The sequence below is a fragment of the Prionailurus viverrinus genome, chromosome E1 (assembly GCF_022837055.1).
Source record: "Prionailurus viverrinus isolate Anna chromosome E1, UM_Priviv_1.0, whole genome shotgun sequence".
Lineage (NCBI taxonomy): Eukaryota > Metazoa > Chordata > Mammalia > Carnivora > Felidae > Prionailurus > Prionailurus viverrinus.
In genome coordinates, this window is record NC_062574.1 from 19,898,559 (window position 1) to 19,914,405 (window position 15,847).

At 38.9% G+C, this 15,847-nt stretch overlaps 1 protein-coding gene across 3 annotated transcripts in view; it reads left to right on the plus strand.

Annotated features, from left to right (window-relative positions):
• The window catches only part of ATAD5 (ATPase family AAA domain containing 5), a 47,899-nt gene that overhangs the window by 3,869 nt on the left and 28,183 nt on the right, over positions 1–15,847 (plus strand). For all 3 annotated transcript variants that reach the window (XM_047832377.1, XM_047832376.1, XM_047832375.1), the window contains 5 exons: positions 1,808–3,702; positions 4,483–4,591; positions 8,139–8,303; positions 10,304–10,430; positions 11,235–11,316. In XM_047832377.1, the coding sequence (XP_047688333.1) occupies positions 1,808–3,702; positions 4,483–4,591; positions 8,139–8,303; positions 10,304–10,430; positions 11,235–11,316 (2,378 nt within the window). The remainder of the gene's footprint in view (positions 1–1,807; positions 3,703–4,482; positions 4,592–8,138; positions 8,304–10,303; positions 10,431–11,234; positions 11,317–15,847) is intronic.

Genomic DNA, 15,847 nt, shown 5'->3' on the forward strand with positions numbered 1-15,847 from the left:
TAACTGATTGAGCCACCCAGGCTCCCCCCTGCCTTTATTTTCTTTCTTTCTTTCTTTCTTTCTTTCTTTCTTTCTTTCTTTCTTTTGTTTTAGTAATCTCTACACTAAATGTGGGGCTCAAGCTCACAACCCCAAAAGCAAAAGTTGCATGTTTCACTGACTGAACCAGCCAGATGCCCCTAGCTTTTAATGCTTTCAATGATGATAGCTTTGTGATACCTTTTTTTCCCCCCTTAATGTTAATTTATTTTTGAGAGAGAGAGAGAGCACAAGCAGGGGAGGAGCAGAGAGAGAAGGAGACACAGAATTCGAAGCAGGATCTAGGCTCTGAGCTGTTGGCACAGAGCCTGATGTGGGACTGGAACCCATGAAGTGTGAGATCAACTGACTGAGCCATCCAGGCGCCCCTGCTTTATGATACCTTTTAATTTTCTTGAAGTATAATTCCCCATTCATTACTTAATTTTTTAAGATTTTATTTGATAAATTAATTTATTTTTAATGTTTATTTTTGCAAGGGGGGTGGGGAGGGACAAAGAGAGAGAGAGGAAGACACAGAATCTGAAGCAGGCTCCAGGCTCTGAGCTGTCAGCACAGAGCCCAATGCAGGGCTCGAATCCACAAACAGTGAGATCATGACCTGAACCCAAGTTGGATGCTTAACTGACTAAGCCACCCAGGTGCCCCAAGATTTTTTTTTTAAGTTTATTTATTTATTTTTTATTTTTTAATTTTTTTAAAGTTTATTTTTGAGACAGAGAGAGACAGAGCATGAACAGGGGAGGGTCAGAGAGAGAGGGAGACACAGAATCTGAAACAGGCTCCAGGCTCTGAGCTGTCAGCACAGAGCCTGACGCAGGGCTTGAACTCACGGACTGTGAGATCATGACTCGAGCCTAAGTTGGACATTTAACAGACTGAGCCACCCAGGCGCCCCTTGTTTATTTATTTTTTGAGAGTGTGTGTGCATGGGCGGTCCCTCTCTCTCTCTCTCTCTCTCAAAAAAAATAAATAAAAATAAATAAATAAATAAATAAATAAATAAATAAATCACATTAAAACATTAGAAAATTTTATTTGTGGTAAGTGTCCTTCAAAATTTTTACTTGATTAGTAAATTTTGGGATGCTAGGTTTGTTCACTGTGTGTTTCTTAGAGATAGGATAATTTGTTTTTAACTAAAAAAGTGAAAAGGGAATGGAGTTAATATTTGTAGAGGTTCTGCCATGCAGACTTCATATATTTTCATGTATGGTGTTCATTACAAATTTTGTGGGGTAGGTGCTAGTATTCAAAGGTTGTAAACAGAGACCAATAGAAATTAACACATTTGTACGTAAGTATAGTGGCCTTGAAACTTTTTTTTCAAGTATAATATATATAAAGTAAAATACACAAATTATAAGTATGGCTTGTGATGTAACATTGAGATTTGAACGTAGGTTTAATTTTAAAGCTCTTTTTGCTTTAAAACATTTTTTTGTTGTTGTTTATTTTTGAGAGAGAGAGGGAGAGAATGGGAATGGGGGAGGGGCAGAGAGAGAGGGAGACACAGAATCTGAAACAGGCTCCTGGCTCGGAGCTGTCACCTCCCGAACCTCGAGATCATGACCTGAGCTCAAGTCATTTGCTTAATTGACTGAGGCACTCAGACACCCCTCTTTTTTCTAGTATATATCATGTTTGTTACCTAAGAGAGCCTTTCTTTTTTTATCCAATTAGGTAAAATAGTAGATCCATGTTTAAAATTTATGTTTTGTATTATCTTGCTTGACGTAAGTGCTTTCTTTTTCTTTTAAATTGATAGGCGTGCAAAAAGCGAAGGAAAGATGATGACAGATCTTCCTGCAAAACAATTACAAAATATTTATCACCAACAGGGAAGACTGGAGACAGTGTGTTCTCTCCACCCAAATCCAGTAATATTCTGAATTATTTTAGAAAGACGTCCCCCACAAATGAGAAGACACAATCAGCAAAAGAGTGCAAGATAAAATCATTGCCACCATTGCCTGCTGACAGTGGCAAAGACTGTAAAACACCGTTGGGAGTGTTCTCACATATAGAGTTCAAGAAGAGAGGAAAGAGAGTTAATTTATCTCATCGACTAAATAATATTAAAGCTGAAAATGAATCTCCAATTGAAATTAACAGTGACGATAGCAAAGAAGACTCCGGTCTAAATAATGATTTTGCGGAAAGTGGTACTTCTGTTTCACTCTGCAAGAAACGTGTAGAGGTACTTGCAGAAAGTATTCAAGATATCAAAAAACAGTCAAGCACTAGGACCTCCATAAAATGCTCCAAGAGAGTAAATCCTAAGCAAGGAATCACAAAAAATGATTGCAAAAAAATGAGGAAAAGGAAGCACAGAGATATAATAGATCTGTCTGAAAGCTTACCATTGGCAGAAGAAATAAGTCTCCTTCAAAAAGATGGTAAAGACAGGAAGGAGAGAGTGCCTTCCCTAGCTGATGAGATGGACAGTCCTGCAGACTGTGCAGACTCTAGGGGTGATATAGCTAAACCAGCCCGCTTAAAGGATAGGACAATAACTGTCTCCTACGAGGAATTTTTGAAAAGTCACAAGGAAAATAAAGTAGACCTACCAGACTCTACAGTGGCGATTTGTATTCCTTCTGAAACTGTTGAAGATATAGTCAAAAGCGGTAGTATGAGTGACCCAGAAACCTGTGAAATTTCCCAACACATACGCTCCAAGACAGTTACCGTTCTTGCACAGGTTCACCCTATTCCCCCCAAAAAGACCCGGAAAATACCCTCAATTTTCTTGAAACAAAAGCAGTTGGAAACAGAAAATAGCCTGTCAGATCCTGAGAATGAACAGACTGTTCAGAAAAGAAAATCGAACGTTGTCATACAGGAGGAAGAATTAGAGTTGGCAGTGCTGGAAGCTGGAAGTTCCGAAGCCTCAAAGCCGAAATGCACTCTAGAAGAAAGACAACAGTTTATGAAAGCGTTTAGGCAGCCAGCATCGGATGCACTTAAAAATGGAGTGCGAAAGTCTTCCGATAAACAGAAAGAGCTCAATGAAAAATCTTTGAATGATGAAGGAAGAGACGGTAATTCTAAAAAAATCATGGACAATGCTAATATTCAAATGATTTCAAATTATGGCAATTCACAGTCACATACTGACAAAGGAACTTTTCCTAAAGAGAAAAGTAAAAAGCTGAAGAAAAAGGGTAAGAAGATGTTAGATACTGGTGCTACTCCAGGTGAAAGTAGACAGGGAAATACTCAAAAGAAAGGAACAACTTTTTCCTTTAAGGGTAAACAGAGTCAAAATAGGCTTAGAAGGAGTTTAAGACAAAAGAAAACGGAAGTTTTCAAAAACACATTATTTAGCAGTGAAAGTCTGGTTGGGGAAGACCCTCTAAAGATTTCCTCTCCGTATAACAAGAAGTCTTCAAGAAAAACCAGCGTACCCATTAATGATAAGGTCATACATTGTAAAACCGAAACCAAAGACAGTCTGGAAAATGTTTCCACACCCAGGTCAAGCAGAAGATCTGTAAGAACCAGCAGCACCCCTACCGCAATGGTCATTAGAAGTACTGATTCTGAAGACGATAGTCCAATAAAGGCTTCCACTCCAAAAGCAGCCACCTTACCAGAAAAGCATAGCTTATATACGGCAGAATTAATAACAGTCCCTTCTGACTCAGAGAGCCCTATTAGGTAAAGTTTTGTTTCTATTCTGAAGTTCTAAGTGTTCTCCATATGTTAGTTGGGAAGGAAAATGCTTGAAGCATTGGAGAGTATCATTTTTTTCTAGAATACCTGATTTATAAGGCACAAAACAGTTTCAAAAATGCTTATTTTTCACATTTAATTTAAGGTCAGGCATGATTTCAGAAGAATTATAGCTGTATTTAATTTATTTTTTTAATGTTTGTTTTTAAGGGGGAGAGGGACGGAGTGGGGAGGGGGAGGAGACACAGGATCCCAAGCAGGTCTGCCCTGACAGCAGAGAGCCCCATGTGGGGCTCAAACTCACAAACCATGAGATCATGACGTGAGCTGAAGTCAGAAGCTTAACTCACTGAGCCACCCAGGTGCCTCCTAGATATATTTTAGATGAGTTCTAACTTTTATTCATCATAGTTGCTAATCTCTGAATTCTCTGCATCTAATAAACATGAGATTAAAAATAAGTCAGAGCTTTATTTCTTGGGAAACCGAGCCATATCGTATGAGGTATATACTTGCATGCTGGTTTTGGTCAATGAAAGAGTGATCTTAAGAGGTAATTTTACGATTTCTAAAAGGAATCATTTTATATTTTTTAAGAGTTTGAGTTTGGCTTACTTTTGATCAGTAGTTTGAAACTGATGTAGGGGGTATTTTTGTTTTTAAGAACTGTCCAGAAATTGAAGCCCTAGGTGGTTCTTTTCTATACTTAATTAAAACTCTTACACATAATCATAAAACGCTTCTGAATATCTTTTTTATTCCCAGAATGAAATTCACCAGAATTAGTACTCCCAAAAAATCTAAGAAGAAATCTAAAAAAAGATGTGAGAAATATGAAGCAACCGATGGAGATTTTACTTCTCAGACTAGAAAGGTAATTGGAATATTCGGGTATTCCGTTTCCTAAAACAACAGCTACTATTAGAAGTAATGTGCCAAAAGAATATTCACATATTTTATATATTGGTTATATTAACTATAGCATATGTTATTACTCACTATTTTTCTGTTTCTCTAGTTAGTTTATTAAGTGGTCAACATATCTTATTGTGAGATGAGAGCAATTGATAAGGACAGTATAATTTGCTTAGAAAAACTTTTCTTGGTAAGAGTTACATGTTAGTCATTTTCCTTAAGGCTGCTTATAGGTTATGATTCAATTTTTGGTTTATTTCTATAGATCAGAGGCTAAAAAGTAGGGTCTGTAACTCTGGGACAGGTCTGAAAACCCTTGTACTATTGATATTTTGGGCTGGATAATTCATTTGTTATAGGGGACTCGTGCATTGTAGGATGTTTAGCAATAACTTAGGCCTCTACCCATGACATATGAGTCGCTGTCCAGCTCCCCTGGTTATGACAACCAAAAATGTCTCCACACATTGCAAATATCCCTGGGAAGGAAAAAAAAGAATCGCACATCCCCCCCCCCACCCCCACCCCGGTTGAAAACCTTTACCCTAAAGGGAAAGGTAGGATATATAAGAATAATTTAGCTGCTTTTAAAAATAATCTGCGTATCCACACCTTGAGAGAATTGGATTCTCTCCAGGGTGTAGGCACAGGTGTGTGTGGGTTCACAATGCCCGTAAGGTGATTCTGATATAATCCTTGGGTGAATGGCACTGCTACAGAAAGTTTTTATCTCTTTCATTGTTATTTAACAGCTGTCATTTTTTTTGACTGCTTATCACATTCCAGGCACTATGCTTAGTACTCGTCATTAATGTCATAAAGTAAATATTTATCCCTGTTTTGAAGGACAGTGGAGCCAAAGGAGGTGAGAACATTTTTCAGAGTGGATGAAGTGACGTGCAGTGGAAGCCAAGCTGGGTGGCTGGGACTAGAGGCTGACAAACAGGGAGAAAGTAGGGTGCCATCAGCAATGAAGTTCCTGGTGTTGTCAGGGGTAACCAAGTAAGGCTGGGAGGATGGGTGGATATGACTGTTTTTGAGGTGATAGGATTATTGATGGTTTTAACTTTATTTTTCTGTTTTCTGTATAAACATGAACTTTAAAAAATTATTTTAGTTTAATAGCAAGAGAGCACGAGCAGGGGAGAGGGGTGGAGGGAGAGAGAATCTTAAGCAGACATGACACCACATTCAGCTCAGAGCCTGGGCATGAGGCTCGATCCCATGACCACAAGATCATGGCCTGAGCCAAAATCAAGAGTCAGACACTTAACTGACTGATCCCCCCAGGCAGCCCTATAAACACGAACCTTTAAGAACTTTTATCAGGAAAGAAAAAAAAACTATTAAAAAAAAAAACAAACTAATTTCAAGTAACGGCAGAATTACTTGCCAAAATGTGTATGTGTATGCTTTTTTCACATTCACTAAAATATATCTTTTTGTGTAACAGTTTATTTCAATAATTGAGTTATCCATTTAAATTTAGGTGGATTATTTTGAATACGAACTTAATAAGGTTCATCAGCCTGCCAAAAATTTTGCTAGCAGAACAACAGAAATCTATCACTCTACTATACAGAAGATTCTACCATGGAAGAAGATTCTACTATACAGAATCTTTGTTTTCCTAACCTTCTTACATATATTTTGAACATCCATGCCTATGCTTTTCAATAGTTTTTTAAAAACATTTTGAAGGTTTTAAAAAAAAGCAAACATTTGTTTAAAAACAGAAGTATATAAAATTAAAAGTGAAAAGTTATTATCTACTCTCTAGGGATAACACACTTAAAAAAATTTTTTTTAACATTTATTTTTGAGAGAGAGGGAGAGACAGAAACAGCGTGAGCAGGGGAGGGGCAGAGAGAGAGGGAGACACAGAATCCAAAGCAGGCTCCATGCCGCCAGCACAGAGTCTGCTGCAGGGCTCCAACCCACGAACTGTGAGATCATGACCTGAGTGGAAGTCAGACGCTCAGCCGACTGAGCCACCCAGGCTCCTCAAAGGGTAACCCACTTTAATAGTTACATTAAAACTATTAATGCCCTTCTAGACTTTTTCCTATGATTATATAGGTATATGTGACTTTTAAAAGGGATCATATAAACTGTTGTGCACCTTGTTTGTTGGATGTCTTTAAACATAAAAACCTGTAGAACTCAATGTGGAAAGCACATTGTCTGGAAGGTAATATTTAAATGCACAGGATCACTTCGTACATCAATGGCAAAGTCAGGCCTAAAGGCCAGACTTCTTACCTAGTGCTCTTTTCCATACTTAATGCCTTTTCAGCCTCTCTCTAGTGGATTCACCCTAAAGGTGACTAAAGTCAAACAGATGCCATGAAGATGGTGGGGAAATAACCAACAATTCTAATCCATACAGACATCTAATATAGACATCTCTCTGGGTGTTTTTCATGAACGTAATTATATTTATCTGAATAAATTTCTAGTTAAAAATAAAGGTAGACACATTACATTAGACATGTTAATTACACTAGACACACTAATTTAATTTCCTTGGTAAGATTTAAGTAACTATTTCTTTGTCTTTTTTAACACGACTTATGATTATAGTTTTATATATGTTTAATGGATTTTATGATTTATTATTTTTTTTTTTTTAAATTTTTTTTTTTTTTTCAACGTTTATTTATTTTTGGGACAGAGAGAGACAGAGCATGAACGGGGGTGGGTCAGAGAGAGAGGGAGACACAGAATCGGAAACAGGCTCCAGGCTCCGAGCCATCAGCCCAGAGCCCGACGCGGGGCTCGAACTCACGGACCGCGAGATCGTGACCTGGCTGAAGTCGGACGCTTAACCGACTGCGCCACCCAGGCGCCCCTGATTTATTAATTAAATGTTTGAGAGCGAGTGAGTGAGCTGGGGAGGGGCAGAGAGAGGGGGAGAGAGAAAATCCCAAGTAGGCCCCATGCTGTCAGCGTGGGGCCTGACATGGGGCTCCATCTCACAAACCATGAGACATGACCTGAGCTGCAATCAACAGTCGGATGCCTAACCAACTGAGCCACCCAGGCGCCCCTGGATTTTATTTTTTACAACAGTTTTAGGTTCACAGCGTAACTGAGTGGAAGATACAGAGATTTCCCATATACCCCCTGTACCCACACATGTATAGCCTCCCATATTATCAATACCAGAATAGTACATTTTTTAACAGTTGATGAACCTGCATTGACAGATCATTATCACCCAGAGTCCTGAGTTTACATTAAGGTTCACTCTTGGTGTTATACATTCTGTGAGTTTAGATAAATGTATAATGACATGTATCCATCATTCTAGTATCATACATATAGTGTCGTATCACTGGCTTAAAAATCCTCTATGCTCTGCCTGTTCATCCCTCCTTCCCCACCTAACTCCTGGCAACCACTAACCTTTCTACTGTTTCCAAAGTTTTGCCTTTTGTTATTTCTTTCTATTATTAAATATAAAATGTTTGCCACTGATCTAAGTTTTTCAAATTTTTGTTTAGGCAAGCAGTGCTTCAAAAAGTGTATCAAAAGCAAAACAATTGATTGAAAAAGCAAAAGCTTTACACATTAGTAGGTCAAAAACTACTGAAGAAATAGTGACGCCCTTAAGACGTTCATCTAGACATCAGACGCTTGCTGAAAGGAAGGAATTGTCAGAAACAGCAGTAAGTATTAGAAATATTTATTGGTGTGAGTTCTGTCCTATTCTGCTGCTTGGAGAAGGAGGAGGAAGCCATATAAAGTTATAGGTAGAATTGTAAGATACCCCTGAGGTTGTGGAAAGAATATCATTTGCATTTCTGTTTTAAAAGCTCTTCGCTCCTTTTGCAAAAGCATACAGTCTGCATCCTCATCATGTCATTTGAGATCCTTCATAGGCTGAATTAGCTCTTCCCTTTCCTCCTTCCTCATATACACACTTTTTGCTCTAGTCACACTGAATTATTCCTTTCTCCCCAAATGGTGCAACTTTTATTTCCACTTTGTAGTCTCAGCTTGAAATGCATATACCAAATACTCTTTTCTACCTGAGGAATTCCTACTCATACATTAAGTCCTGCTAAATGCTACCCTCTTTTCTTATGTATGTATGTATGTATGTATGTTTATTTTTGAGAGAGTGCAAGTGGGGAAGGGCTAAGGGTGGGGGGCGTGGAGACAGAGGAGTTGAAGCAGGCTCTGCGCTGACAGCAGTGAGCACGATGCACGGCTTGAACTCAAGAACCATGAGTTCGTGACCTGAGCCGAAAGTCCAATGCTCAGCTGACTGAGCCACCCAGGCACCCCTGCCTCCTCTTTTTTAAAACCAGCTTTATTATAGAGATATAAGTCACATACCATACAATTCACTATTTAAAGTGCCCAGTTCACTGGCTTTTAATATATTCACAGAGTTGTGATTCCATCGCCACAATTTTAGAATATTTCATTACCCCAAAAAGAACTCCTGTTTCCCTTAGCTATTACTTCCCAGTCTCCCCTCCCTCAGCTCCAGGCAACCACTAATCTACTTTTCTGTTTGTATAGATTTGCCTATTCTGGATATTTCATATAAATGGTATCATATAACATATGGCCTTTTGTGCCTGGTTTCTTTCACTCATAGTGTTTTTGGTGTTCATCCATATTGTAGCATCAATATTTCATTTATTTTTTATTACCAAATAATACCGCTTTGTATGGCTATACCACATTTTTTTAACCCTTTCATCAGTTGACGGACATTTGGATTGTTTCCACTTTTTGATTATTAGGAATAATGGTACGAACATTCTGATACTTCCTCTTGAAAGCTTTGTTGGTGCCTTCAAGACAAGTAGTTTCTTCCCAAAATGTACTTAACTTCTGTGGTTTTTTTTGTATTTTAGTCAATGTTGCTCTCAACCTACCGTGTTATGATTGAACTAGCTCTCCCTCTGTCCCCTAAACCCTGGTACAACCTTGAAGCCAACTCTTGTTGCATTTGTCTGTGTATGCTGTATTGCCTGACACATGGTAGATGCTTAGTAAATGTGTACTGACCATCTGAAAACATATCAGACTTTATCTTTATCTAATACATTTATAGGATGTATAGCTCTCAAAGAGTAGAGCTAGAACTTGTGTAGCTCAGTGATACTGACTCTTTTGTCTGGAGTAAAGTCTTTTGGTTGCTTCTTTAAAAAAGAAAACCCATGGGGGGCGCCTGGGTGGCGCAGTTGGTTAAGTGTCCGACTTCAGCTCAGGTCACGATCTCGCGATCTCGCGGTCTGTGAGTTCAAGCCCTGCGTCGGGCTCTGGGCTGATGGCTCAGAGCCTGGAGCCTGTTTCCGGTTCTGTGTCTCCCTCTCTCTCTGCCCCTCCCCCGTTCATGCTCTGTCTCTCTCTGTCCCAAAAATAAAATAAACGTTGAAAAAAAAATTTAAAAAAAAAAAAGAAAAGAAAACCCATGGTAATAATAAGTCCACCCTTTGATATGTGAACTTGAATGGTATAGCACAGGCTATTGTCATTTACGACATATAGCTTATGTTTTCTGTATCAATCAGGTAGTGTCTGATGAAGAGATGGATGGAGCTGCTAATGTAATTCTCTTACCTCTGGCTTCTAGCACTGTAATCCTTTTGAAATTTAAAACCTCAATTGTCTGACATATTGTAAAAATGTTTTTCTTATTCTGTCTTAGGACTCTGTAATAATAATAGATTCAGATATTACTTCTTTAAAGCAACCCGAGAAAAATCAGAAGAATCTTCAGTGTCTGAATGATGTGCTAGGAAAAAAACTTAACAAGAATCCTAAAAACGTACCAGGTAATGAGATCTGATAATGTTTGTGATGAACATTAGAATGCTTTGGAGGAATTATATTGCTCTCATTTTAATTTAATTTCTTGTCTTCTAAAATATGAACGTTCACTTATATTACATATATCTATTTTAATAAGTAAAGTTATAATGTAGTGAAGAGTTTTATAAAGGTAATTGTGTGTATTCAAGTTATTGTATTTCTTTCTATTTAGCTGCAGTCAAGGTAGAGATTCCCAAACCTGATAATCAAAATCTTCTGAATAAATTAAAAATTTTCTTTAAAAAAAAATTTTTTTTTAATGTTTATTTATTTTTGAGACAGAGAGAACCAGCATGAGCAGGGGAGGGGCAGAGAGAGAGGGAGACACAGAATCGGAAGCAGGCTCCAGGCTGATCTGTCAGCACAGAGCCCAACGCGGGGCTTGAACTCATGAGCTGTGAGATCATGACCCGAGCAGAAGTCAGCTGCTCAACTGACTGAGCCACCCAGGTGCCCCAAATTAAAAATTTTCTTAAATCTTTAGGTCCTTCCCTAGGCATATTGATTAAGACTCTCTGGAGGGGGATTGTGGGAATCTGTAGTTTAAAAAAACATTCCCAGGAGATTCTGATAATGCTATTGGGAGACTAGATGATTATATAGAAAATTTTTTAATTAAAAAGTTAGTTTAAAAAAAAAGTTTTGTTAAAGTTGAGAAGAGTTCATTTTTTTTTAAGTTTAAGAAGATAGAGCTATAATTGAAAAGTATCTGGAGGTAAGTAGAGATGATAAACTTTGATACTAACCTAACTATTTATTTTTCTAAGGGAAAGTGAAAGTTGCTCCTTTATTTCTTACCAGAAAAGCTCAAAAAACAGCTGATCCTATTCTTGGTTTTGATGAAAACAGGTCAGTCTAATACAAATTCTAAAATGCTGAAATGTCTTATGGAATGTATTTTGTATTTTTTCCTTGACTTTGATGAGAAAGCACGTATATTATCATTTGAACCTTTAATAAGTTTATTTATTTTTAGAGAGAGGGAGCACGAGTTGGGGAGAGGGGCAGAGGGGGGCAGAGAGAGAGAATCTTAAGCAGGTTCCATGCTTGGTGCAGAGCTGGATGCGGGGCTTGATCTCATGACCCTGGGATCATGACCTGAGCTGAAACCAAGAGTTGGATGCTTAACCAACTGAGCCACACAAGCATCCCAATAAATTCATTTCTAAAAATGACAATATTGACAGTGCTACAGTCACAATTTGAAGATCAGACATTTTGTGGCCATCTCTAGATAGAATAGTGGAAAAATAAACCAAAAGCACCAAAGAGCTGATTATGAACTTATTCAGTATATATTTAAATACCTGCTATGAGGGTGCCTGGCTGGCTTTGTCGGTAGAGCACATGACTCTTGATCTCAAGGTCATGAATTTGAGCCCCACATTGGGGGCAGAGATTACTTTAAAACAAAAAAATAAATAAAATGAAATCTTTAAATACCTGCTATGTACCAGGCACTGTTTTTCATACTAGGAATATTTGGGGGAACAAAACAAGATACCTTCCCTGTCCTCGTGAGGCTTACACTCTAGAGGGAAGACAATCTGTGATAAAACATTAATTGGGCCATCAAGTGAAAAATTGCAGTTGTGCTAAGAAGGAGAGGTACAGGGTTTTATTAAGTTTATATTAAGTGGATTTGGTCTGGTCAAAAAAGGCTTTGCTGAGGAAATGACATCTGAACTGAAGGATGAGCAGGAGTTCACCAGGGGAGGAACAGTGTTCTGGCCAGAGGGAGCAATCTGCAGAGTCCCTATAGCTCGAAGGAGCATGGTGAAGAGAGAGGTTGAAAGAATGCTAGTGTGACTTGAGCAGAGAGCTTGGGTGAGAGGAATGTGGGCCTAAGCTGGGGAGGTGGATGCCAGCCCACGTAGCACCTTTAGGCCGTGTGAGAGAATTTGTCATTTTGCCAAGGACAATAAGAAACAGAGGGCTTTAAACACAAAATATGCACATAAATGTTTGGATTTCGGGAAGGTCTTTTCTGACTGCTGGATTGGTTTGCTAGATCAAAATCCATAATGATTAATTAGATCTGGGGGGTAGGGGTAGGAGAGATGAAAGTGAAGGTGACACTCAAGTTCTGGTATCCCTGTGCTAGTGGATGGCATGGTGGAAGACCAGGTTTAGGGACATCATGGGTTCAGGTTATTTTTTCGTGTTTCACTCTTACTGAGGTATAATTACATATTGTTAAGATGCACAAATCTTTTTTTTTTTTTTTCCGAGGGATGGAGGGGCAGAGGGATAGAGAGAGAGAGAGAAAGAGACTCCCAAGCAGGCTCCATGCTCAGTGCAGAGCCAGATGCAGGGCTCAATCCCATGACCCTGGTATCATGACCTGAGCCAAAATCAGGAATCAGATTCTCAACCGACTGAGCCACTCAGGCACCCATTAAGCTTTTTTTGATTGAAGTATAATTGACATACAGTATCCTGTTTCAGATATACATGGTAGTGATTTGATATTTTTATAAATTACAAAAAGATTCCCATGATAAGTCTCATTACCATTTGTCACTATACAGAAAGTTACTACAGCTGATTGACTATACTCCCTATGCTGTAGATTTCATTCCTGTGACTTAATTATTTTGTGAGTAGAAGTTTGTACCTGTTAATCCCCTTCCCCTATTTCTCCTGCCTCCACCCTCTCCCCCTCCCCACTCTGGTAGCCAACAATTTGTTTCCTGTGTCCATGAGTCTGTTTCTGTTTTATTTGTAAAATGCACCATTCTCTTTTTTTAATGTTTATTTATTTATTTTGAGAGAGAGAGGGAGCGGGGAAGGGAAGAGAGAGAAGGAGAGAGAGAATCCCAAGCAGGCTCCATGCTCAGTAAGGAGTGGTGTTCTCAGTTTCACTGTGAGATCATGGCCTGAGCCTAAATCAAGAGTCGGACATTCAACCAACTGAGCCACCCAGGTGCCCCTAAAAATGCATCATTCTTATTATTTTTTTCTTTTTTAATGTTTATTCATCCCTGAGACAATGCGAGAGAGTGCAAGCAGCCGAGGGGCAGACAGAGGGAGACACAGAATCTGAAGCGGGCTCCAGGCTCTGAGCTGTCAGCGCAGAGCCTGACGCAGGGCTCGAACTCACGAACCATGAGATCGTGACCTGAGCCGAAGTCAGACGCTTACCCGACTGAGCCACTCAGGTGCCCTTCTTATTTTTTTTTTTTTAATGTTTATTTTTTTTAGAGAGGAAGGGGGAGACAGAGAATCCCAAGCAGGCTCCAAGCTGTCAATGCAGAGCCCAGTGTGGGGTTTGAACTCCCAAACCACGAGATCATGATGTGAGCCAAAATCAAGAGTTGGATGCTTAACCAACTGAGCTACCCAGGCGCCCTAACTGCACCATTCTTAAGCATACAGTTTTCATAAGTACATTATATCAAGATTTAACAATCTTTCTTTTACTCTGAAAGGTTACTCTTTTTCTGTTATTCCTACCACCACCATAACAAAAGGTTACCGCTATACTGATTCTTAACCATTGATTAGTTTGATTTCTATTGCCGTGGATTAGTTTTGTTAGTTTTAAAACTACGTAAACTTCAGAACTTCATGTAAATGTATATATATATATGTGTGTATTCTTTTGTATCTAATTGCTTTTGGTCAGTACACATACACACACTTTCTTTTTTTAAATCAACTTTATTCAGGGACGTCTGGGTGGTTCAGTTGGTTGAGCATCTGACTTTGGCTCAGGTCATGATCTCATGGTTTGTGAGTTCAAGCTCCACGTCAGGCTCTGTGCTGACAGCTCAAAGCCTGGAGCCTGCTTCGGATTCTGTGTCTTCCTCTCTTTCTGCCCCTCCCCCGCTCACACTCTCTGCTTTTCAAAAATAAATAATTGTAAAAAAAAATTTTTTTTTAAATCAACTTTATTCAGGTATAATGTACTCGCAATCATATGCATACAATTGAAGTAAACAGTTTGAGGTTTAACAAACGTACACATCTGTGTAATCATCACAATAGAGAACATTTTCACCACATTCCAGAAAGTTCCCTTTTGCCTCTTTGCAATTAATCCATGTCCCCAACTCAATCCCACACAATTTCTGATCTGTTTTCTGTTGACATAGATTGGTTTGCCTTTTCTAGAATTTCGTAGAAATGAAATCATACAGGGCGCTCACTTTTGTCTCTGTCTTCTCTTAGCCAAGGTAATATATCAGTAGTCTTTTTTATTACTGAGTAGTATTCCTTATATGAATATACCACAGTTTGTGTATCCATTCTTTTGTTGATGGCCAATTGGGTTGTTTCCAATATTTGGCTATTATTAATAAGGCTGCTGTGAACATTCCATTCCATTCCATGTGTAGACAGTGTTCTCATTTTTCTTGAGTAAATACCTAGAAGTGGAATTGCTCTGTCATTGGGTAGGTGTACGTTTAACATTGTAAGAATCTGCCGAACTTTCCCAAGTGGTTCCGTTTATACTCCCACCAGCAGTATATGAGAGCTCCGGTTGCTAACGCTTGGCATTATCAGACTTTTCTTTTATCGGTTATTTATTTTGAGAGAGAGTATGCACATGCAAGCAGGGAAAGGGCACAGAGAGAGGGAGAGAGAGAGAGCATCCCAAGCAAGCTCTGCACTGTCAGTGCAGAGCCCAATGCAGGGCTCGATCTCATGAACTGTGAGATCATGAACTGAGCTGAAATCAAGAGTTAGATGCTTAGGGGCACCTGGGTGGCTCAGTTGGTTAGGTGTCCGACTTCGGCTCAGGTCATAATCTCACGGTTCGTGAGTTCGAGCTCCTCGACGGGATCTGTGTTGACAGCTTAGAGCCTGGAGCCTGCTTCGGATTCCCTCTCTCTCTGCCCCTCTCCTGCTTGCGCTTTGTGTCTCTCTCAATGAATAAACATCAAAAACAACAAAAGAGACGCTTAACCAACTGAGCCACCAGGTGCCCCCAGACTTTAATTTTAGCCATTCTCATGGGTTTCTAGTGGTATAGTGTTATTTTTTATTATTTATTTTTTTATTATTTTTAATCAATTAAAAATTTGAACCTTATTGAAGTATAAATTACATAGTCACCTGTATTTAAAGTGTATAACTTGGTGAGCTTTGCCAGTTGTATATGTAGTGAAAGCACCACCACTGCAGTAAAGATAATGCTTTATTTCCACTAGCCAGAAAGTCTTTTCCTCCACAAGCGTCCTCATGCCTTTCTGCAGTCCTCCTCCTAGTCCCAGCTCAGGCAAGCACCTGTCTCTTTTCTGTATGTTAATTTGCATTTTCTAGAATTCTGTATTAATGAAATTGTATGATAATACACTCTTTCATCTGGCCTCTTTCAGTCAGCTTGATGATTTTGAGCTTTGTTCATGTTATCAAATACTGTTGACTCTTTGAA